The sequence below is a fragment of the Onychomys torridus genome, chromosome 4 (assembly GCF_903995425.1).
Source record: "Onychomys torridus chromosome 4, mOncTor1.1, whole genome shotgun sequence".
Classification (NCBI taxonomy): Eukaryota; Metazoa; Chordata; class Mammalia; order Rodentia; family Cricetidae; genus Onychomys; species Onychomys torridus.
In genome coordinates this window covers 80,783,730-80,808,896 of record NC_050446.1, presented here as the reverse complement: position 1 = coordinate 80,808,896, position 25,167 = coordinate 80,783,730, and the positions used below count along the sequence as shown (strand labels likewise).

Below are 25,167 nucleotides of genomic sequence, written 5' to 3'. Positions count from 1 at the left end.
GAACTCTTCGCATGTGGTGATAGTTATTGTAGAACTCTTTTTGCAGTGTTAAGTATGTTTATTGCCTACCTTCCATTGACCTGCAGCATAAGCTTAAGTCATCCTTGCTTCATTGGATGATGTTCAATGCTTTTCCATATCTTCCTGCTCAGAGTGATACTCTATTTTAAGATTCCCATCAATATTGCCACAGCCATAAATTTATCCAGAAGCTAATTTAAAGGCCCCTTGGCATCCATATTTCTTTACTTCTCAAAAGAAACTACTAAAGGGGTTATTTCTATTGAAGAAAGTGTGATAGTAGAGCAATAGCCTTAAATAAAACATTTCCTCCTTTCCATGTCTGTATTCTTGGCATTTCAGGGCAGAGCTGGTCAGGCAAAGGAAAACAAGCCTAAGAAGATGAGTAATATTGGGTTCCCAGAGATCATACATTTGAAAGTGATGGTAACTAGTGAAATTAACCAATTAGTTCCAGTTGGCATATTTATCATGCTGTTGGTAAAGATGCCTCTAAAGCTGCTTGCAGCATTCTCCTGGAAAGCATGTAGTTATCGAAGATCAGGCTTTGCATTTTGGAGAACTCTTTCAAGATGTGTAAAATGTCCACGTGAACAATGCTATCAAAAAGATTTTGGTGTCTTTATGAACCTTGTGGGGAGGTTTTCTCCTATATTAAACACATTAAAATAAACAAAAGAAGTATCTCAGTGCAGCTTTGTAATGTTCTGTTGCATAGATCTCAACGTCTCAGTGGCTGGAGAGAATGGCACACCTGAGTTATTTCTGTTATCTGAAGAGGAACAAACTTACGAATGCTGTTGATCAGATGAAGTAATGCTTAAAAAATAAGTTCACTGTGTTTGGCATCCCTGTTGATACTTTATATTAGAGTCCATCCTGTTCTCTGGTAGTTGGGGAAACTGCTTTGGTAATGGGATGTCTTCATTCTTCCAGAGCACATGTACCTAGATGCCTATACAACCTGGCTAAGAGAGGTTTGGCAGAAGACACAGCAAGTCATTTCTGATGTTCCATTATACAGTTTACTTCATTTCTTTATTAGGATAAATATTGGAAAATGGAAGAAAAGGAAATAAATCTCATACTAATGAGGGATGAGTCTTTAAACTCCACAAATATTAATGTATTAGATCATTAAATCTTAAAGTATAAAATTGGAATTCTTTCTGAAAAGGGCTTTAAGTTTAAGATGGATTATAAGAAAGGTAGAAATGTGCTCTTAAATATAAATAATATAAGTTTGGGCTGCTAGTACTAATAACGTGAGGCCAGTAGATAATTGTGTAAATTGTGTCCTAAAGCTGACCCTTACAAAATACGTAAATTAGTCAGATTAGGAGTTCAGTTTGATTTTAGGAATTTCAAAATTGACTGTAAAAATTTGCTTCAGGTAAAAACCTGTAGATAAGCATCGAGAGGTTTTTTTTTTTTTTTTTTTCTGACTGTTTCTGGGAAAAAATAAGTATGTGAAATGATGCAGAAAATCCATTTAGACAGTTGAGACTAGCATCTTAAGAGGGATAGGGGAGCATAGAGGAACTTTCCATGAGGGTCCCTACCTTATCTTATTTGTCATTCAGGATATTTTATTTCCACGTGAATGAAAATAACTATTTTTACCATGCAAAGTATTTTAAGAGTATTTGTTAATAATTTTGAATAAAAATTAATTAGTTATAAATAATTAAAAGCCTGTTGTCAAAAATATAATTGTAATTTTGGTGTGAGTGAATGCCATTGGAGAGTCTGATTTAACTGGATTGATGTGGGGGGTTTTAGGAGTACTTTCTTTCAACTTTATCGGCTCTCCCAAGTTCTTTTTGATTACTTGACTCAGCTGAAGTTCGTGGGTTCAAAACCAAGAGAGGTTAGTTGTCTTTCTCATTGTTTAGTTTCTTCCTCAGACTTGAGCTGGCCTTGCTTGGCTTCCCACCAATGGATCAGGTGGCATTTCCTTTTTCCTACGCATTCATTTCATCCTCACACTGTAGCTCATGTGATCACCTCCACAGCACTATGCCTTTCCATTCTGTGCTGCTGGATTCTCCCACAGGCCTTGACAGGTTAGTTGATACAGCTTTTTTTTTTTTTTTTGTCTGCATTTAAGAACTTCTATAGTTCCCCCAGGACAGTGTTTATCTGAAATTTAACTGGGGCAGGAATTCCTTGGCTTGTCCTTGTCACTTTTGCCATCCCCATATTTTATATATACGTATGTTTTGATAATACAGCAGTTTTAATAGGACTGACAACTGTTATGAAACTAGATGAGGTCAGGAATGGCTGCCTTCCTACACTGAAACTTGAAGCTTCCGCACTAACACTGGACTGGTTTTGGTCATTTTCTTATGATCTGGTATGGAGTTCAGTAGTAAAAGTATGAGATGATAACAATTAAAATAGTTATTATTTTTACACGCTGAAACTGGTGTATTGCCTTTTAAATATTGTTTCAATACCTTGTGAAGGCAATAGCATTATCTGTTCCCAAGGGTGGTTCAAAGCCTCTGTGGTTAACTAATTTCACCAAGGTCACACAGCCGGTGATAACAAGGGATGCCAAGACATTTTCTCTGATTCTTAGAGTATTGGGCTCCCAAGTTTTGTACAACTAGTGTATGGTCCACTGTCTTTTCATCTAAATTGTCAGAGATGAGGGGCTGTGATGATATGAATAAGAAGAGGCTGGGCCTATGTCTGTTGCTGTTCTACCCATTCTATAGTAAAACACATGGAATTGAAGTTTGTACCTACCTTATCCTTTCTTTCTTTCCTTCCTTTCCTCCCTCTCTGCTTTCCTCCCTCCCTCCCTTCCCACAGTGCCTCACTTTGTAGCCTTGTCTTCTGATTCAGCCTTCAAAGTGCTGAAGTTACAGGTGTGCACCCCAGCCCAGGACCATTTCTTACCTTTCCTCTTGTTTGTAAAAACTCCACAGTTAACTTCAGGGCGGAGAACATTGTAATTGTGACTTTAATTTCATCTGGGAAAAGATTATAGGCTTTATAATTTAGTAAATAATTTTAAAATTTAATGTTGCCCATTTCTCAGCCCCTTATCTGAGACTTTACCAAGAACAGCAATATGATAACCAGGACAGATTACTCTTCCTATGTGGGAAATCTAATTTCTATAGTGAAATGGTTTTTAAAATGAGATGATTCTTAGAATTAAACTACTTGTCTAAAGATAGAAAATTCTGAGCTAGAGGGCAACACTGGTGTTTGGTTCTCATTTATATACATGCACAAGTCTTTAAACCTGGAACAGATATTTTTTATGCCTTTGACATTGCATAACAATAAAAGTAGTAGACTAATTGCTCCAGGAGAGCATCTGGGGGTGTGATGGCCCTTTGAATAAGTGACATTGCCACACATGAGTGTGACAGACAGGCCTGCAGATGCACTTGATCTCTTGGCCACCATTCAGTCAAGTGAGACTTTTAAACACCTCAGCCATAGTGAACCATTGAGGCCCTCTCCCTAGTTGTTTCCGGTTGCTGCTGTTTTAAATTTTTACTTACTGGTCTTTCTCCTTTCTTTCTTTCTTTCTTTCTTTCTTTCTTTCTTTCTTTCTTTCTTTCTTTCTTTCTTTCTTTCTTTTTAAATATTGTAGCTTCGGTTAGAAACTTTGGTGGGATTAGAAATGTAATTATTTGGATATTAAAGGGTTGCTTTAGAAATTTGACTGTCATTAGGAAGAAGGTTTTAAAGACTGGAATTCCATTGTCTTACAAGAAGTAAGAAATATTTATTGATTCCCAAATGGGGCTGAAGAAACTTCTCCTCTTTAGAAGGCTGTGAATGACTCAGCGAGAGCTCTGGTGAGCTTGACTGAACCAAGCTGCTAATAGTTATTTAATGTTATTCGTCAGTGGGAAAGAATCGCTGTAGATTTTCCTTTTAATCTCTTTGAATTGCAGGCTCATAAACCTCTCTGACCAGCCCTGCCAGTGTTGTCTTAGATCCCACTGTTGAGACAATGGAGCCACAGAATTCTTTCACCTCTTGTTGTCAGACAAACCCAATAGAATGCAAGGTCAGAAGGGCCTATACTTCTAAAGATTGAAAGATTCTTTTTCAAGGAACCACATAAATTATTTGATTTTATCATTATATTCCTTAGGAGCCTCACTCCAGCTATAATGCTTGCTTTTGATACATAAAAGTAAAATCGGAAGGTGGGGGGTTGAGGATTGTCTTGTCTCATTTGGCTAAGCTTGTCAGTATGACACAGAGTGTGAACAGAACTTAATATTCCTAGATATTCAAAAGAGTTGAACCCATTTTCTAAGAAGAATCAAATTGCGTAGTCACTGCACTCAAGATGGCGTGAGCACACCAAAGCCAGCAATGTGCTCTTTACAAATGGCTTTGTCCTTTCCAGGTTTTGTTTGTTTCCTGTTTTTGTTATTATGTTTTATTTTTTTCCAAATAGTTAGTGCCATTATGTAGGGAAAAAAAGATTCAATTTTAAAATCTTGGATTTTAAAGTCAGTTTCTTTTCTTCATGTTAGTAGTGTCATGTTTCCATAGGAGAACTTTGAGGTGGGATTTTCGTTTCTAGATCTGCCTATTAAAATATCATTGCAACGAACAAAATTGTGTGTGTGTGTGTGTGTGTGTCACTGCAAAAGAAAACAAACGTATCTGTTTTGAAGATGCCATGCCCTGATTACTACAGAAGTATTCAAGCTGCTTTGCTTTCATGGTTCCTCTAAGTGACTTTAGTAGATAGGGAAGAATTAAGATTTTCAATTATAACCACAGTGGTGGACAAGCAAAGATCATTGTTTAAAAAGAAAGAAAGAAAATCACACTGATTTGTTTGTACTCCTTTCTTATAATTGTAGTGGGGGTTGGGGTGGTAGGGTGGAATTTGCTGTTGCCCTATCCTTGGACACCTGCCTCTCAACAAAGGACCGTGGTCACCCCCCACTGCCCACATTTAGATTCACCTTTTACTTTTCCTGTACTGGGTCTGCTCATTATGCAGTTCTCCAGGGATCCAATTTTCCCCTGAGTTAATCACCCCAGCCTTTTCAGAAGTTGTTAGATTATTGTCTTTTCAAAGGACAATAACTTTTCTTTAAAAAAACAAAACAAAACAAAAACCTTCTCATTTCTAGTTTTAAAAATGGGACCACTAGAATCTCAAACATACTGCCTTTAAAACTTCTTGTTGAAGTTTAATGCGTATGTACAAAAGGTGCAGAAATCTGCATGTCACTTGATAGATTTCTCACCATATGCACACCCGAGACTTCTAGGCAGCACACCTTGCCCCCCTCAACAGCATAGGGAAGTTTTCCTGGTATGTTTCATACTTGTTTATGTCAGATACTGATTTTTAAAGCCACTCAGATTTTTGTGCACACAGTATTGAATAATTAACATCTCCATGTTTCCATAGCCACAGAACTCCAATCTGTTCCTTTCAACTCTGATCTTTGGCAAAGAATTAACCATTTTTCTGTTCTCTTTTCCCTTTCACCATGAGATGGGATGTGCTCAATCCCAAGAATAGGTGTTACCCCGTGCCTGGGGCTAAAGAGGAAGAGAAACAATGAAGTGTGGGAACAGTGATAGTGTGGCACACACAATAGCAACTGGATCAGAATAACAGCTGCTTCCCAGTAGAAAAGCAGAACAATAGGAAGCTGATTTGCTTGGCAGTTACATTTGCAAGGTATCTCTCATTTATTATTTATTTTTAAATACAGTGGCACCATGGGTATTTATAAATGTTTATCCTTTTAACACAGTTAGTCTATTCTGGGTATCCAAGATAGGTCAGGCTGAGAAAGCTAATTCCCTCAGTCCGCTTTGCTTCAGTTGGGTGCACAGAATAGAGAAATACAAGATACCCTAGTAACTTCGTTGCAAATTAATGATACCTGTTTGTTCTCCAAATAGGTCTTTTCACTGTGAGCTATCCCCATTCTTCAAATATTAATTTCTTAATTCTAGCAAAGTTGACCCTTCTGAATAAGAGATCAAAATGTAAGAATTTTTTTTCTGTCCCTGAGACTTTCAAATTGAATTTACACACACACACACACACACACACACACACACACACATACACACACACACACACACACACACACACACACACACACACACACACATATATATATATATATATATATATATATATATATATATATATATAAATAAGAGCCAGGCATGGTGGCATATACCTTAAATTCCAACGCTCAGGAGGCAGAAGCAGGTGGATCTCTGTGGGATCGAGGCCAGCCTGACCTGCATAATGAGTTCCAAGATAGCCAGGGGTATGTAGAGAGACCCTCTGAAAGGGGGAAAAAAGGAAAGAAGTCAAGCAGTCATGGTGACTCCTGCCTGTAATCCCAACATTCATGAGGAAGAAAGACTGCCATGAATTCAAGGCCAACATTGAAGTGTAGCCTGAACTATAGACCTGGTCTTTTAATGGCATGGGGGTAGGGAGTGGAGAGGGAGGAAGGAGCCAGAACAGGTAAGCAAGTATACTTTGTATAGAATGTAGAAAATAAGGTGTTTTGTTTAGGAACTACTTAGCATACTATAAATTATTTGCAAACTATCAGTGGGCATAGATAGATGGAAGAGCTATCTGGACCACCACAGAAAGTCTGTCTGGATTTTAGGAAGTTTAATACTGTTGGCACCCAGTAAATATGATGTAGTGTAACATTTGACATACTTTAATAGAAAACTATGGTAGGTTCAAAATATTGTATAACCTTGTCATCTATTTTTAAATTGTGTAACTCACCAATGAACTCTGAGCAGGCGGTTATTAACTATAATTACGTTGCAGGCATGCACACAACAGAACAAAGGGACATGTTCTCAGCAAGTGAGCAAGAGACAGCTAAAGGCATTTTCAGTGGAGTTAGGGGAGGTTGCTGCATTTTAGTAATGGGTTCCTGCTTTTTAAGCATTAACTTCTTAAAGAACAATCCACACATACAGAAGTTATACAGTGCCCTTGAAAACAGAAATGAAGGTTGCCCATCTGTGGTTGCTTTCTTTGCTCAAAGTCTACATGTTTTAAGTGAGACTTCATGTTCCTACTACACAGACCATACTCTCATTATAGATGGATGCATGGCTTAGACTCTCTAGCTTTAGCACTCTTAGGCCCAAGAAACAGCGGAAGATGCCGGAACACAGTTGTGTTGTGGGGTTGGCAAAGCAGTGCAGTCCTCCTCCCTTTACTTTCTTATTATTCTTTGGCAGTCAGGTAACCAAGTCCCCACGTTTTTGTCGAGCTTTGTTCTTTACAGCACCTCTGGCCTGATCTCATTGGGTTTGAAAAATACCCATTAGTCTGCTTGAGTCTGCTTTTGCCATAACAAAACACCTTAGACCGGGTAGCTGAGCAGAATTTGTCTCATGGTCTGGAGGCTGAGAAGTTCAAGATCAAGGTGTTGGCCGGTTCTGTTCCCTCATGGGGGCTATTCTTCTGGCTTGCTGTTGTTCTTCATATGGACTATACCAGGGTGGACATGTGCTAAAATCTCTCTGCCTCTGTGCTGGTATCAAAAGCATTAAGCTAGTTTGAAAATAGTCATAATATGGTTTGAATGGCCATACTGGACATGCATTATCAGCATTCATCGTTATCAAATTGTCTCATTTTGTATTCTACAGAAGCTGAGCTAAGACGTATGGGGCCAGTAGATGCACAGGTGTACCTTGAAGATATGTCCTGGAACAAAGGTTGGATTTTATTTTATTCTGTTGTATCCACACTGAAGAGAAATATTAGGATTTTTTTATATGTAAGAAAAAAATTAGGATATTTGGAAGTCTTAAATAACAGCTTCACCTTTCCACATTTATTTTTTTAGGCCTGCTTTTATCAACTTTGCTTATTGGGATATTATATAACTCATTCCTCAGTATTTTCTATTCCAATTAAGTATATAAAGGTTTCTTTTTCCTTTTTTTACTGCTTCGATTTTTGCATTATTACCTATGTAATAAGGTTAAAGCAAAAGTAAAAAGAAAATGATACTATTCTTCATGTTGACAATTAAAGTACATCCCCGTCAGGACTTCTTTTTGCCTTATATGGGATCACAGACTGATAGGACAGATCTCTTAATGTCCTGGCCTTCTGCTTTGAAAGAACTTGCTGTTTTTCTTTGACAAGGCCTCACATATATTCTGATCTCATCTGAAAGTAATTATTTTAGCAGAGAATGAATGACCTGAGCTTCTGATCCTCCTGCCTCTACCTGCTGAAAGCTGGACGACAGGCCCAAGCCACCACACACTGCCATATGCTCCCGGGGCTTCCCTAGCACCAGCTCCCTTTTTGATGGTCTTTAAGAAAACTTTTTCAGTCCCCCTGTCTTCCATAAAGTCATGTCGTCTTTCCATTTTCTTTTACTAGAATATTAAAATTAACCAATGTAATTCCACATTCTTCTGTTCTTTGAAATGGTTGTGGTTACACATTATTAAATTAGGAAAATACCACTTTCTAAATGGAAGCCATGAGCATTATACTTCATTAGTTTCTGGGAAAATACAATTACTGTTTCTTAGGATTTTTTAAAATATATTCTTAACTCTATTGAATTGTTTTTCAGCTTACGCTTCAGTTCCCCTAAAGGCTGATAGACATTTACTAATAAGTGTGGTGCTGGGATAGACACAGCCACCCTCCTTGAAACCAAGCTTCCTTTTTAGTGACGAATTATTTACTTAGAGAGCACAAGCATTACTGACTTAGAAGAGGAATCATGTCTTTGCTTATAGAACCACTCTGTGTCTAGCAATCTGAATGAAATTGTGGGGTAGATGCTCATATCTACCATGAATAACCAGAGTCTGGAGTCTTCTGTGGCAGTCATTGTAGTAAGAGGAGGAACTGCCTCTGTGGAAGCAACAGTGGCTTGTTCTTCATTGCTAGCTTCTGGAGAGACATACTGTAACATTCATTCGAGATTTGTCCAAATAAATATATTTTTTAAAAATAGACTTTAGGGGCTGGAGTATATATACTCTGGCTTGCATTTAGATGGTTCATTGGTTAAGAACACTGGCTGCTTTTGCAGAAGACATGGGTTTATTGGTGAAATTATTATTCAATTCCCAGCACCCATGTGTCTGCTCACAAGTGTCTATATTCCAGTTCCAAGGGATCTAGCACCTTCCTCTGGCTTCTGCAGGCACTGCACACATGTGGTACACAGACTGGAAGGCAAAGCACCCATACACATAAAAACAAATTTAATTTTTTAAAAAATATACTTTGACTCCTTATTAACCATTAGATATTTAATTGCTCGTTAAAATGTTAGTTCTTGATGTAGTTTATACTTTGATGGTATCTTATAGCATGAAAATAGTAAAAGCTGATTTTTGTAATTTTTCCATTTATATTTGAGCATTTTTGATTATGTAGTTTTATGATATTATTGGTTTATTTATCTTTTGTTCTCTTAAGGGAGGGTCTGGTGTAATGCAGACTAGCCTCAAACTGGCAATAAAGAGGTAGAAAATCTTGAACTTCTAATCCTCCTGTTCTCTTCCTCCAAGTGCTGGAATTACAGGCACGTCCCCCCCATGCCTAGTCTAAAATTTTATTTTAAATTCAAAATATGGATTAGTGGTTTAGTCAATAAATATATGGATTTTCTGATACAAGTAAAATTCCAACATAGTAAAGAAAGTACAGAAAATGAAATCAGCAAGGATTATCAGAAGTATATTTTTGTCCCTGAATCATTGGGGGAGGGGGGGAGGCAGCGCTTGCCCATATGCGGGCCACAGGTTGATGATAGGACTTTCTCTCAATTGCTTCTCCACATTATTTTTTGAGTCTTCTCAGAGTCTAAATCTCAGCTTGGCTTGTCTGGATGACCACTAAGTTCCTGGGTCTACGTGTTCCACTCTCTCCTGACCCACCACAGTTGGCCTTTATGTGGGTGCTAAAGATGAAACTCAAGTCCTCGTGGTATGCAGCAAGCACTCTACCCATCGAGCTAGTTCCCAAGCCTCTCCTAAAATAATCTTCCTAGTACAAAAGTCAGAAGCCCAGCCAGAGCCAATCAGTCAATCAATAAGAAGCATACATAGTTATACGTATAACATTAGATAGCTCAGCTGGGGCTGTAACACATTATTATACTGCTTCCCTAACGGACACGAGGCCCTTGATTAGTCTCCATCACTGCCAAAGGAGAAAAGAGAGTACTGAAATATAGAGTACCTTTGCATTCATTTAAATTAGTTATGAAGATGAACAGTATCCTCAGCCTCCTGAGAAAAATGAGCAATGTCTGAAGGAAGTCTAGATTCTGACAGGAGCATTAAAAACTAATGTAGGTTTTGAACTAACTTTTTCAGATAGAAAAAGCAGTATTAGCATAGGAAGCTAATAAAAAGGTTTATCAAGAGGGCAGTTATACTGTGTGGATTTCTTCAGGGTCATTTTCATAATGGCCTTGGGTGGTGAAGATCCAAAAAAGAAGAGGTTGTGAGCGTGCACATGAGTCATGGCCCAATAGTGCATTTTATTGTGCTGAAAACATGTCCCTGGAAACACTGGGACATTGAAGCTAAGATTTGCCTTGGTCATTTTGATGGCTACATCTAAAATGGTTTATATGAAAATACTGCTTTAAGACCTCAGTGAAGAAAAGGAATTTCAACAAGATGTTAAGATGAAGTATCCATGACAAAACTCCAAGGTATCACTTATGAAATATGTCACCTCAGATTGTTTGTGTTCACTGAGTAGTTTAAAAGTGTGTTGTGGTGACGTACTTTAAGAAACATGATGATGATGATGATGATGATGATGATGATGATGATGTGTGTGTGTGTGTGTATATGTGTATATGTATGTATGTAATAAAATAAAAATACATGCCAAAAGAGAGAAAAAGTCCAGTGGCAAAGCCAGGTATGGTGGCTTTATTTTTTGAGACGGGGTCTCACTATGTGTTCCTGGCTGTCCTGGAACTCACTATGTATGCTAGGCTGGCCTTGAACTCACTGAGACCCCCCTGCCCCTGCCTCCCAAGTGCTGGGATTAAAAGCTTGGGTCACCACACCCTGTCATCCCAACACTTGGGAGGCTAAGGAAGAATATTGCAGAGTTCAAGGCCAGTAATGACTACTCAGTAAGACCCTGTCTCAAAACAAAAAAGCAAAAAAAAAGAAAGAAGAAGGAAGCAAGAGTGAGAGGGAAGGAAAGGAAGAAAGGCTTGACAGATGGATCTGAGGCCTACATGCTGGAAGGAGAGCAAACATGTGCTTTATCTTCTGACCTCTACACACATGCCATGAGCACATGCACACACAATAACAACAGTAATCATAATCATAAATGAAATAATTAAAAAGAAAATCAATTTTCAATTTTTAGATAATATATCTATTCACTTTGAAAACATGCTTTTTAAGATATATATACATACACACATACACACACACACATATATGTGCTGGCTCAAACAGGGGAGATATTTATTTATTTATTTATTCATTCATTTATTTCTGACTTTCTGAGACAGGGTTTCTCTGTGTAACAGCCTTGGCTGTCGTGGAACTCATTTTGTACACTTTGTAGACCAGGCTGGCCTTGAACTCAAGAGATCCACCTGCCTCTGCCACCTAAGTGCTGGGATTAAAGGCATGTACCACCCACCATGCCCAGCTGATACTTGCATTTCTAAACTCAAAATTATTTTTGTTTATGAAGAATACCCACATTGTGATAAAAAAAATATAAAGCAAGAACAGATTTATGTTTTCATTTTTGATAAAGCAGCACATAAAGTTGGCTTAACTGCCCAGTTTTTCAAGACTGAACTTTATACAGAGCACGCACAAGGCAGCTGAATCTCATTTCGGCCTCTTCCCTCCCTCCTCCTGCAGAGTGAGCTCTAAATGTAGCAGACTTTGAGAGTCAGCTCCTGTGCCCACTGGACCGTCATTTGTCTCTAAGTTATGAGTACAGTCAAATCGATTATGACCTGGGAAGTTTTGATAACTGTGATGCTTCTCTAAACTAGAACTGCAGTGAGATCAGAGGTTTTCATTCAAAGGACAGGAGCATCTAGACTTCCTGTCTCCACCATTAGTAGCAGGTTTGCTGGTACACATCTGCAATCCTGGCACCCAGAGGCTGAGTCAGGATCATCAGAGTTCAAGGCCACCTTATGCTACATAACACAACTCTGGCTTTACAAAACAAAAAACAACAACAAAAAAAAAGTAAGGAGATGGCAAAAGGGCTCAATGAATAAAGGCACTTGAATGAGTAAATGACAACCTGAGTTGGATTCCCAGAACCCACATGGTGGAAGGGAGAACTGGCTCCCACAAGTTGTTCTCTGACCTCCACACTCATGCCAGGCCATGTGTATGTGAGTGTACACACACACACACACACACACACACACACACACACACACACACACACCTAAATGTAATACATTTTCAAAGTACAAAGTAAAATGTAAAAACTCCATCATCAGTTGTATTTTCTGCATGTGATTTTCCTATGGTACTTACCATATACAAAGCAAACAGATACATAAGTCATGGGGAAAAACAAACAAAAGCAAACACTTCATATGGTGTTGTATTTGAGTCACCTGATTATAGAATGGCATGGACAGCTTGAGGTAAACAAATGGGGTAGCAACCTTCTCTAGGAGAGACTTAAGCAAATACCACGCTGTTTGTCCTCACTGTAACATCCTAAATGCATTGCTGAGAATATAAAATTTGCAGGATTCTTAAAAAACTAAAACATTCAAATAAATTTCAAAGATTACTCTCAGCATCCTTTGCTCCATCCCCATCTGTGAATATTGAATACAGACAGTATTCAAATTGAACCAGTCCACCAAACACTACTGATGAACTGGTCAGTAGGTAAATTTGGAAATATTGTTACTATGTAAGAGAATCTTTCCAGCTTCTTTGTTTCATTTTATACAGCTTCTCTGGAACATGTCCTATATTTTGAATGGTTTTAGCAAAGTAGATGACTGTAAATATTTGAGGCATTATTTTTCTTTTCTTTGCAGATGATGAGTCTTTCTCTCTGACTTGCCGATGTGGTGGAAACTACACTGTCTCTAAGGATGAAGTAGAAGAAGTGAACCTGATTTGTTGTGATACTTGCTCACTGATTGTAGAACTTCTTCACCAGCAATGAACTGTGCACTCTCGTGATCCTTTACAGTCAGCATAGTCCAGAGGGCACTTGGTTTCAGGGAGACAGATGCTTTCTTACTAGCTGTATAATTTACTAAGATAAGATCTTCAAGCAAAGACCACTTCAGTTTAACAAATTCAGTTGTTTACATGTATAATTACAGGATATCACAAAAAGGACTTGGATTATATTTCTGGATTTTAAACAACTTTTGTTTTCTCCTTGGTTCAAAATATTTCTTATTTTTATATAGTTTGTAGTTTTTATTTTTTTATAGTTTATTCTTTATAGTTACTAAGGGTTTTGTTTTTTGTTTTAATCTTGTGTGTGTGTGTGTGTGTGTGTGTGTGTGTGTGTGTGTGTGTGTGTCTCAGAGGACAATAAGCAAGTTGGTGAAGAGTTGATTTTTCAACTTTGAGTCCTCAAGCTGTAGTAAGTACCTTTACCTGCTGAACCATCTTGCTGCCCCTAATTATGAAGTTGTTGATGTAAAAGATGTTTTTAGTTACTGAAGTTATATGCCTACTGTATACCTATTTCATATTTGCAGGCATTTAAATAAGATTAGGATTTTGTGAACAGAGTGTGAGCCTAGCTCTGCCCTAAACAAAGCTGGATATGGATCACTACAAATGTATTTCAAAGTTAGTAAAGAGGACCAAATGTTAGAAAACGTGACTCTAGTCCTGGCCCTGGATGTCTAAAGCTTGTTGGCTGATTATCATAACTTCAGATATAATTTAATAAGAGAAAACTTTAAAAAATTGAAATTCAGATTTTACTTTTTAATTGCCTCCGTTTAAGACCAAGGAGCCATTCATTTCATTACTGGTGTGGTGAAGGTGCTTTTCTAGCAGATGATTACTGACGACAATGGGCTGGAGGTGTCATACCCTACATGAGCTCTTTGTATGTAACACTGTGTTTACATTGTACACCAGAGTTCACTTTCCCAACACTGAGGGCTCTTATGAAGCACCACTGACTTCTGTAGTCTAACTCTTGGTGATGCCAGAAGAGCACAGACTGGGAATATTAGTGTCCGACTTCTGTAAAGACAGCTGACACATGAGGCACACTGGAGAACAGATTGCTTTCACTGTACAGGCACCACCAAAGTTCAAATGTCAGGTAGTCATCGAGATTCTCCCCCAAGATATGTTTATGTCATAAAATTTAGAAAGAAGACTTGTTTGGGATTTTTATACAAATACTTTCAATTAATGTATTTTGTAGAATGTGCTATTTACTTTTACAGTTAATTAAAAACATAAACAAAACTGAGTAGCAAATAGTTTATTGGTAAATTCATGGTTTCAACTACAGTAATAAATTCATTGAACAGGAGACAATAATCAAGTCAAAAAATAAATGTTTGCTAATCATCAGAAAACCTGTGGCCATTTGGGCTGTCCCGCAGAAATCCAAAATCACTGAAAGGCCAAATCTGTAAAGTGAAAATACAGTTGAGGACAATTAGCGGAAATTCCTTATCCTCATGACATTCTCTTTTCTGTTGGCTCATTATCTATCTGTTAGATAATGCAGTGCCCTCTCTTCATCAGTTCTGAAAATAAGCTTATGTGTTTAGCCTGGAGCGTTCAAACAGAATACCAGAAACCATGTAGGTTTAGTATGTCAATATATATTTGTGAAGACCTGTCTTCTTTTATCATCCTAAAATAAGTCACACTACCAATCTATGGAACTTGATACTTTAAGTTGCTGTTTAAGTATAAAGAATCCTGAACATTACACAGTTGCCCTAAGTACTCATGAGTTTTTTTTCTTATGCCTTTTGATAATCCACACTCGTGATACTTAGCAGACAGAAACAGGAGAGTGGAGAGTTTAAGGCCAGCCTGGACTACAGAGTGAGACTGTCTCAAAACAAAATTATATCAACCAATAATGGAAGAACCAATGAAGATGACAATGTCATCTAAGGCTTGCACATTCACTACAGCCGTATGCATGCCTATGGCTTGCTAGATTTGACTGGGTCTGCCTGCATTCCAAGTAGACTGAGCCTGGGCTGCTGTTGTAGAAATGCTTGCTGAAATGCCAGGGTATGACTATGGCTGTAAAAGTCACACATGACAGGTTGATTTCTGTAAACTCAAAGGCTCCCTAGGCGACCATTAGTTGAGTTTGAATTACACAAATTTCTGTTCTTCCCCATAGGAGCAGGAGAGGGAGAGGATATTTTGTTCATAGCTCTTAAGTAAAGGTAAAATGTTCGTCAAATGTAGTCACTGTACCAGTTAGGTCAACTTGAGAGAAGCACCCCCAACTAGAGTAACGCTGGCATTTTAGGCACAGACACATACCTTAAAGAAGATCCGCCCTCGTATCAGTCCGTATGGAATAGGTCCATAGTACCTGGAGTCTGTAGAATTCTCTAAGTTGTCACCTTCTAACCAAACATGACCTGTTGGCACCTGGGATTAGTAAAGACAAGCAAGTCCTTGAAAACCAAGAAAACCTCAACAGAGGACTGTCACAAAAAATACGTCCTTAAAGGCCCAGCACTGGTGTACACCTAGAATCCCCACACTCAGGAGACTGAGGCAGGGGATCATGAACGCACAGCTAGCCTGGGCTACACAACCAGTATGTGAAAGAAAGATTTCATTTGGAAGTACAGCATATGCCCCAAAATCTTCCTTTATATGTGTCACAAGAATTGCTATTTTGTTTTCATTTCTTACTAACTAAATATCAAAGGTTTCCACATTTTTAAGGATCCCTTTATTATATGGTTCCCAAATGTTAATTTGTAGAAACCACAAACTAAGGCTGTAGGAAATCCAAACAGTGTGGCAGTGTCATTAATTTAATAGACTTCAAAAGAGGTCATTAGGCTGCTGACTGAGAATGTGCCCTCCTGTTGTAATAACAGCATAAGCAGGGCAGCCAGTCAGTAACAACCCGGGGCCAGTTCCAAGGCCAGACCTATTAGAACGCTCATGATGAACTAAGTGGTAATGGATTGTGACATCAATTACGGATAATCTCATCATTTTATTGTAGTGGGCTTGTCAGGGTTCTAATTAAGACCCCTGTCCTGCCTTTGTACAGGCCATATCGTCACTGCCTTATATGTTGATAATGACCATCAAGAACCAGGAGGACCTATTATAAAACCACAGTTGCAAATTAATGACAGTGACCTTCTACTAGAAGAAAAGATAACTCTTGTATATTAACTGGTAAAAAGTTTCAAGTGTTTACTCAATTACAATCCTTTTAAGAAGGCTATACTTTCCAAAATGCATTCCTCCTATATGAGACATCCCCCACTAACATTCATTCAATATAAACAGAAGGTGCTTTGTGGCAGTAGTCTGTACACCGCCCTTTAATGTTTTTATTTTATGGTTTTGGTTATGCAAGAAAAGTTGATTCACTGACCAGACCAAAACAATCTATTGGGAAGACTGCATTATTTTTGGTACAGCTTAATAGGACACACTATAGTTCTATTTTTTATTTTGTATCACAATTTTCTTTTGGTATATTCTTACAAGCATTTAAATTTTAAGTTTATTTTCGTAAGGTTATATTTCTGGGATATTTGAAACTATTAGAGGAAGTAGTTCCAGGCCCTAGAGCTGACAACACTTCTAGTGAATACCTCTACCATGAACTGGCTGCCAGGCAGTGAAGTGGAAGATGGTCGGGTAGAGAAGCAAGTGTATCTGAAGTCACGGGCAACAAGAGCATTGAAACTGGAAGAGCCAAGTCTACCTGCCACATTCTCAAGTTTTACTTTTGGAGAAGATGCAAGAGAAAGAGCTCTTGTATTTAGATTTCTAGTTTCTCAAAATATGTTCTTGAACCATAAAAAATAGATGCTATATATGAATGAATAAGGGACACCAGTAAGAGCAAAAGGAAGATGCTTTACAAATAGGGTAATACACTAACAGTCTTGGGAGATCTCTACCCAGCTAAGGACCCATGGCATTTACAATCCACCTTGCTATGTGGCTTCCCCTGTTTGCATGCCTATGCCAAATGCTCTTGAGTTTTTAGGGCACGTGTTATACAATGCCAATCTTGCTTAGAGTACTGGATTAAAACAACATCCTACTTTCCTGTCTTTTTTTGTTTGTTGAGACATTGTAGCCTTGCCTCAAACTACGGCCAAGAGGATAGCCTTGAACTCCTGGTTTTCCTATTTCTACCTTGAGTTCTGGGATTATAGGCATGTCACCATGCCTGATTTTCTGTGGTGCTGGGGACTGAACCCAGGGACTACTGCATTCTTGGAAATCATTCTACCAACTGCGATACCTCTCAAGACTGCTTTTATCTATCTCTTTTCACTGTTTTACGATAAGCAGATATTAATACTAGAATTTTAATTTTTTTGTTACCAGTGTCATTAAAATTTTGCCAACCCAGTGGTAAGAAATAGAACCTCTGCATCTTTATTTGCTTTTGTCTTAGTTTAAAAAATTGAGTTACATTGTGTGTGTGTGTATGCATGCCAAGGAGCGCCTATGGAGGTTGAAGGACAACTTGAAAGACTCAGTGCTCTTTTTCCACCTTGTGGATTAAAGGAATTAAGCTCAGATCATTGCATCAGGCTGGAGGCAAATACCTCTACCTGCTGAGCATCTCCTCTCTGATTTTAAGTGAGGCCAAATCTCTTTTTATGTATTTAGAAGACCATGTAAGGATATATCAAGGGATATAGCTTAGTGGCAGAGTACTGCCTAGCATATATAGACACTGCATTCATTCCCCAACAACTCCCCCACCCCCCAAAAAAACAAGCCTAGCAAACAAACAAAGATAAAACCTGCTTTGCTATGTCATTGATACTACTGTAGTGTTCCACTGGTGCTTCCCACTACATTGCTTTGGTTTACTGGCAGAAGAACAGTCTATACATTTGTTTCCTGATTGTAATTCATTCAGATCAGAGTGTTTGCACCTGCTTTGCATACAATGGTCTTCATGCTCTCAGCTTTCCTGGTGACCTCCAGGTGGTTCTAATGTGATTTGTGACTTAGTTAGACCTCCTCTGTTGAGTGGATTTGCCTGCGTCTTTAGAGAGCACCATTTTGAAGGGGTTACGGCAGCTACAGACCAGCTTATTCATGTCAAGTCTTATTTTCAAGCTGCTGGGAGGAGTTCCTTCTCATTGTACTACTAAGGCGCAATCTTTCCAGGTCTCTACTAGATAACGACTTGTCCACACTGGCTTAGGAAGCACAAACGTCTTTTGGTTTTGTGTGAGTTCTAGGAATTGACCCTTATAGCTCCCTAGTTAGTCACCTTTGCTTTATTATTAAGCTTCACCATAAATAGGCACAATTTAGTATTTAGCTATCAACTAAGGGACTATGAATGTACCTCTCTGGAGATCTTTTGGTAGCTCCTGCCTTCATGGTAATGTGATCCATAAAGTTCAACCACTTACGCACTCTAACCCTGCCTCCTCAGCTAGCCATTAACCAACCAGTGCTTTATGATGTCAACATCAAGGGGTAAGGGTTATAGCTTAGTCAACAAAATGGTTGTCTAGCATGCCACCAAGCCCTGGGTTCTAGCTACAGAACCACATAAAATGGAGTGTGGTGTTGCAGACCCTTAACACTAGCACTCAGGAGGTATAGGCAGGAAGATCATAAATTCAAGGTCATCCTTGAGTACAGACTCCAAGGCCAGCCTATGCTACATGAGACTGTCTCAAAACCATCAATCAAAAAGGCAAATATGTTTGCTCTGTTCTTTCTTGCGTTGGAGATCAGTCATTTACAACCTCCTGAGCAATGTATGAACACAGTTGTTTTCATGTTTTGTCCGTCTTCTATTGCTCTATGGTAGGAGGGCAATTCTATTGCTTCTCCATTATTGCCAGAAGCAGGTGTTTAAATGACATACTTTTGTGTACGGTGGGGAGAGGCGTATGTGTGATTGTGTGTGCATGCCCATGTGTGTATGGAGGTCAGAAGACAACATCAATGTCCTTCTCTATCACTCTCTACTTTATTCCCTTGAGAGATGGTTCCAGAACCTGGAGCTAGGCTGGAAGCCAGAAAGTCCCAGTGGTCCTTCTGACTCTGTCCTCTACAGTGCTGGGGGTTCAAACTCATGCTTGTTCAGCAAGTGCTCTTACCCACTGAGCCATCTCCCTAGCCTAAATTACCTATATTTTAAATCACGTTTTAAAGCAGGCTTCATACCAATAAGAAGAGAATGATTTGCTGGGAGGTGGTGATGCACACCTTTAATTCCAGCACTCATGAGTACAAGGTGAGTTTCAGGACAGCCAGGGCTACACAGAGAAATCCTGTGTCAAAAAAAAAAAGACTGAAAAGAATGATTTTGGTGAAGAATAACAGCTCTGACGTAAAGTGTGATTTGACATCTCCACTTTGGATCTCCTCCAATAACCTCTGTTATATGCTCCATTTGTTTGTTTTTGAGTTATGAGACAAGGTCTCACTATTCAGCTTTTGCTGTTCTGGAACTTACTATGTAGACCAGTCTGGCCTTGAACTCTGTTCCTTCTGCCTCTGACTTTTAAGTGCTGGGATTAAAGATATACACCATACCAGCTCTGTTTTATCCCTACCAAAAATCTATACATAAGATTTGCAAACTCAACATGCCACTGCATACTAATAAGAATGTCCACTATTATAATGTGTCTCAAAATTGGCAGTAATATAAATGTTGGTCAGTAAGTGGAGGCTAAATAAAATAGAATTGATTTACATATTAACAGACAGATGATTAAAATATAAGAATAAATAAAGAACAAACCAATGAAAAGTTTTCTACAACTGAGTCAATGAGAAAGTAACTTTCAGGACTGTGTGTATAAAAGTATAAAGCTGCTGATCTCTGTCTCAATTTTTATATTTTTATAATGGCATGTATTACCTAGAAATCTAAAATATATACACACACACATATATACACACGTATGTGTGCATGTGTACTGTAAACTGCTTTACTTTTGGTGATACTTGTACTTTTTTTTTTTCTGAATACTATCTCACTGTGTATCCCAGGCTGTCCTTGAACTCACAATGCCCTCCTTTAACCTTCAAAGTGCTAGAATTACAGGTGTGCACCATCCACCATCATGCCCAGTTTAATTTTATTAATTTTTTTTTAAATTTATTGAGATGGGGTCTCACTATGCAGCCTTGGATGGACTAGAATTCACTACTGTAGAATAGGCTGACCCCAGAATCAAAAGAGATCTCCGTGTCTGTCTCCCAAGTGCTGGGATCAAAGATGAACATCACCATGCCCAGCTGCCTGATACTTTTAAAGATTTATTTCTAATGTATGTGTATGCATATGTTTTGGTCTGCATGTTAGAATGTGCATATGCATACAGGTGCTCATAGAGACCAGAATGGGCCATCAGATCGTTTGGAGCTGGAGTGACAGGCCATTGTGAGCTCTTAGCCACTGAGCCATTTCTTCAGCCTGCAGCCTGACAGTGTTCAAAGGGGAATGCTGTAATGATGCAAGTCAGGGATAGCTTTATGGATGTTTTTTAAGTTTTTGGTCTCTGGTACTGCAGTGAGAGCAGGCTAGCCTCCAACCCATACAACAGATCTCTGTTGCTTTGAGAATGCAAATAAAAACTACAATTACATCAAACCACATGAGAAAGAAGTTTACAGCAATCCTATACTAAAGTATGAACAGGGAAAGATGGCAGAGTAATATAGATTTATGTTTTAAAGCCTATGATAGATAGCCTTATAACTAGGGTTAGAAAAGATTCCAATAAACAATGTTTTACAAATTCTGAATTCCAATTGATTGTATTGTTTCCCATAATCAATCTTTTGTAAGTCGGGTTACTTTTCTTCTGAGACCTTTGTAGGTCTCCCATACTTACTTCCTGAGCTGTGATAAAAGCTAACACAGGCTGGGAAAGGGATCCAGCCTGCAGTTCTCAGCTATACTTACTGAAGTCCAGTGAAATGCCTCTTTTTTAGTACAAGCAACAAATGTTAATTACCTCCTGGCCTCGGGTGTCCATTTATCAGAGGCAGCTTTGCAAAGCAAGCCACAGGTGGTACCTTTCTTGATTCAAGTGAAACCTGATAAGAGCTTAAAATATCAAATAACACATCTACTAAATTGTAGTCACTCATTTATTTGATTAAGCAAAGAACACTAGTTTTAAAAATTTTTGACTAAAAAGTAAGATATTGTATATTGACTTTCCAAGTGTTTCAAAAACAAAAAATCCTAAGAAATGATTGTTTTTAAGTTAACCCCTTATTTACTACAGATCTTACAAGCAACAGTGCCGTTCTGCATTGGCCTTATCTATGGCTTATGGCTCTTTTAAACCGTGCATTAAAAACGTGAAGGCAAGAAGAGAAGTGATCCTTTAGGAATTCTTTTTTTGCACTATTTTTTCTTCTGTGATATACAGGAAACACATTACCAAAGCATTCGGATTAGGCCTTTCTGTTTCTTTTTAGCAAAAGGAAATGAGGGTGATACAGCAAGGGCACTTTAATCTCAAAAGCATTTCATTTTCAGCAACTGTTTTTAAATATCCATTTTGTATCTAAGGAAATACAATGCTTAATTCCTTACCAGGAAACAACAACAACAACAACAAAACCCTCCACATGACGAATGTAAGATGTCTTTAATTCTAACAATTAGTAGACATACAATTTTTATGTTATTGTCTTCCAAGTAAGCAGTGTTGAGTCAATCAATTATACCACTATGTAACTAAAGTGTATTCTGCTGCTTAATTGAGACTTGCGTATCAAAAGTGCAGCCATGTAAGGCCTACTATACAAAAACAAAGTGCTTTACTAGTCATACTATTCCAGGTGGGCATGGTGTCAATCACCTCCTGGCACATGGGAGGAGGAGGGAGTACTGCCACAGGTTCTAAGCTAGCCCAGGTCACAAACTGAGTTCGAGGCCAGCCTGAACTACACTGGACTTGAGCAAATATAGCTGAGAACTGCAGGCTGGATCCCCTTTCCCAGCCCGGGTTAGCTTTTATCATGGCTCAGGAAGTGAGTATAGGAGACCTACAACGTTCTCAGAAGAAAAGTAACCTGACTTAGAAAAGATTGGGAAAAAAAAAAAAAAAAGATTATGGGAAACACCACAATCAATTGGAATTCAGAATTTGTAAAACATTGTGAGTTTCTTATCCTTTCAAAAAACATTAGATAGTTGGCAAATCAGATGCACACTGTGAAAAATAGATATGCAAATATGTTTCTGATTTTAGGTGCTTTTCAGTGTTTGGGGGTGAGACAGAGTCTCTCTAGATAGCCCTAGCTGGCCTGGAACTAACTATATATAGTCAGGCTGGCCTCAAACTAGGTATACACCATCATACCTGGAAGCTGTATTCTTTAAAAAAAAAAAAAAAAAAGAATTTTTAAAACTTAGGCTTATTTTGTTTTGCCTTCATGTATCTATGTGTGTACTATATGCGTGCCTGGTGCCTGTAGAGTTCAGAAGACAGCACTGGATTCCCTGACAATGGTGTTTCAGATGGTTGTGAACTACCATGTAGATGCTAGGAACTGAACCCAGGTCCTTTGCAAGAGCAGCCAGTGCCTTAACTGCTGACCATTTCTATCTAGTTGTACCCTTGTCCTATCACCCAGCTCTTTCCCAAACCCAAGCTCATTTCGGTATGAGTTTACTGTTGCAGATGAATTTTTGTCACTCTTTTCAGGCTCCCATTGTGCCTAAGTAGGCATAACTGTTTCACGGGAGGGCTTGGGTAGGAAACAAATTTATATTGGAAAATGAAGGCCACCAGTAGGGAAAAGTGCATTCTCTAAAGTAGAAATTGTTAAGAGTGATATGTAGGTCTGTTGTAGGGCCATTCCTTAGGCATCATTTACCAAGACGTTTTGCTTGTTTTTGGTAGACACTTTCACTTGTGTCTTAGTCATCAAAGCACAACTAGGAAATCCTTCAAATTACTTAGAATGAAAGGTTTGTGAATACAAAATTGCAAATTATGAGAGTTATGGAAATAAATGACATTTTATTGTTGTGTTTTGAGGCAGTTTCACTGCGTAGCCCATACTAGCGTCAAACTGACATTGTTCCTGCCTCATCTTCCCAAGTTACAGATATGTGCCACCATACCTGGCTCAAATAATAGGATTTTAAAAATCTTTCATGTTTATTTTTAATTAAAATAAAATTATATCACTTCCCCCTTCCCTTTCTTTCCTTCTAATCCCTTTCAAATAGATGGACTCTTTTTCTTTATTACTGTTACACATATGAAGATGCACACACACATAAATACAACCTGCTGCAATTTTTTGTTTGTGTGTATATGATTTCAGGGCTGACGACTTTTATTAGATAATCAATCAAAGCGGATCATCTTTGGGCTAGTTCTCCCTTTCTCAGAAGTCATTAGTTACCTGTAGTTCTTAGTCTAGGACTGAACATCTTAGAATGTCCACATTGGAAAGTTCTTATGAGATGTTCCCCTTTCCATGTTAGCAATCCTATTGATACTGTCACTGTTTAGGTTTCGCTTATGCAACCATTTCTAGGAGACAGTCTCACAGCAGACTTGCTGATCTTCTGGCTCTTCTACTCTTTCTGCCTCCTCTTCTCCAGTGTTCCCCAAGACTCAGGGTGAAGGAGCTGTGTTGTGGATGTATCTGGTGGGGTTTGGCTCCCTCTGATCCCTTGATCTCTGCATTGAATCTAGTTGTGTTTTTCTGTAATGGCTCCATTTGCTGTAAAGAGCAGTTTTTTGATAAGGAGTGGTAGCTACAGTTCTTTATGGGTATAAGGCTAACTTAGAGTGTAATTAGGAGTCTATGCTGGCTAGGAGAGAAGCAGTAGTAGGCTCTCCTCTAAGATCCATGACATCAGTCCATGACATCAGTAGGCCCAGGTAGTTGGCTAGGTTTCTGGTACCAGGAATGATTCCCCTCTTGTTGAATGGGGCTTAAATCCAATTAGACAGCTGTTGGTTACTGCCAACACAAGTATCAAAAGACATTTTTTATGATGATTTATAAAATAGAGTACACTAAGGAAGGTCTTTAAAAACTAAGGTTGATGTTACAGGATTGGGAACATTAAGATACTGTGTTGACTATGAGATCATGAAAACAAACTGGACAAAAAAAATTATTATTTTATCTAGATAAATGTATCTTAGGATTATTAGTAAATTATTATTTTCTTTATTCTCAATAATATTTATTATTCATGTAGACAATGAAATATGATCATATCCACTCCCATTTCCCTCTTTCCAACTCCCCAAATGCCCAAATACACCCCTCTCCCAACTTTATGTCCTTTTTCCCCCCAATAACTCACTAAGTCCAATGTGTTTTCCCATATCTACAAAGGTTTGGGGCATCCACTAGAGCACAGAAAACCTCAAGTGACCACACTTTCACAAAAGAATTATTCTCCTTTCCCCAGCAGCTGCCAACTGCCAATAACTCCTCAGTAAGGCATGGGGTCTGGAGATCACGTACCCACCTGTACAGGAGTTTGGCTGGCTCGATTTTGCATAGGTCTTAAGAAGATGACCACAGCCACACTGTAAGTTAAGTGCAGCAGCCACACTATATCCAAAGCCAGCATTTCACAGCATGCCTCCCAAGCCTCTGGCTTACATTCTTTTCCTATCTTTGAAGTTTTAATAAATTCTTAAATTTGTGTAAAATCACTGTATCTTCTCTCTAATTCTGAAGTTAGCCTCTCCACCCACAGGGCTCTTTAACCCTTCACTAAAGCGAATAACCTGAATATCATTTTAAGGCCCTTTGTCATTGTTGTTCCCCTCCCCACCTGCCCAATCTTATCTAGCTATCCTCTCAATCCCTCTGTGATATTGTTACTTCTTCCCATCCTCATTTGCAGCTTGTTAAACTGGTTCCCCACCCCCAGGAACTCCCACTCCAAACTGTCTTCTGAGA

The 25,167-nt window shown here is 38.5% G+C and overlaps 2 protein-coding genes across 10 annotated transcripts in view; one reads left to right on the top strand and one right to left on the bottom strand.

Moving 5' to 3' along the window:
• Positions 1 to 13,473, top strand: part of Dnajc24 (DnaJ heat shock protein family (Hsp40) member C24) — a 47,997-nt gene extending 34,524 nt beyond the window's left edge. For all 4 annotated transcript variants that reach the window (XM_036186661.1, XM_036186664.1, XM_036186662.1 and 1 more), the window contains exons 4-5: positions 7,684 to 7,752; positions 13,089 to 13,473. In XM_036186661.1, coding sequence (XP_036042554.1) covers positions 7,684 to 7,752; positions 13,089 to 13,219 — 200 coding nt within the window. In that variant the 3' untranslated portion in view covers positions 13,220 to 13,473. The remainder of the gene's footprint in view (positions 1 to 7,683; positions 7,753 to 13,088) is intronic.
• A 1,027-nt stretch (positions 13,474 to 14,500) lies between these two features.
• The window catches only part of Immp1l (inner mitochondrial membrane peptidase subunit 1), a 63,240-nt gene continuing 52,573 nt past the window's right edge, over positions 14,501 to 25,167 (bottom strand). For all 6 annotated transcript variants that reach the window (XM_036184534.1, XM_036184533.1, XM_036184532.1 and 3 more), the window contains 2 exons: positions 15,550 to 15,660; positions 14,501 to 14,666 (listed from right to left, as the gene is read on the bottom strand). In XM_036184534.1, coding sequence (XP_036040427.1) covers positions 14,598 to 14,666; positions 15,550 to 15,660 — 180 coding nt within the window. In that variant the 3' untranslated portion in view covers positions 14,501 to 14,597. The remainder of the gene's footprint in view (positions 14,667 to 15,549; positions 15,661 to 25,167) is intronic.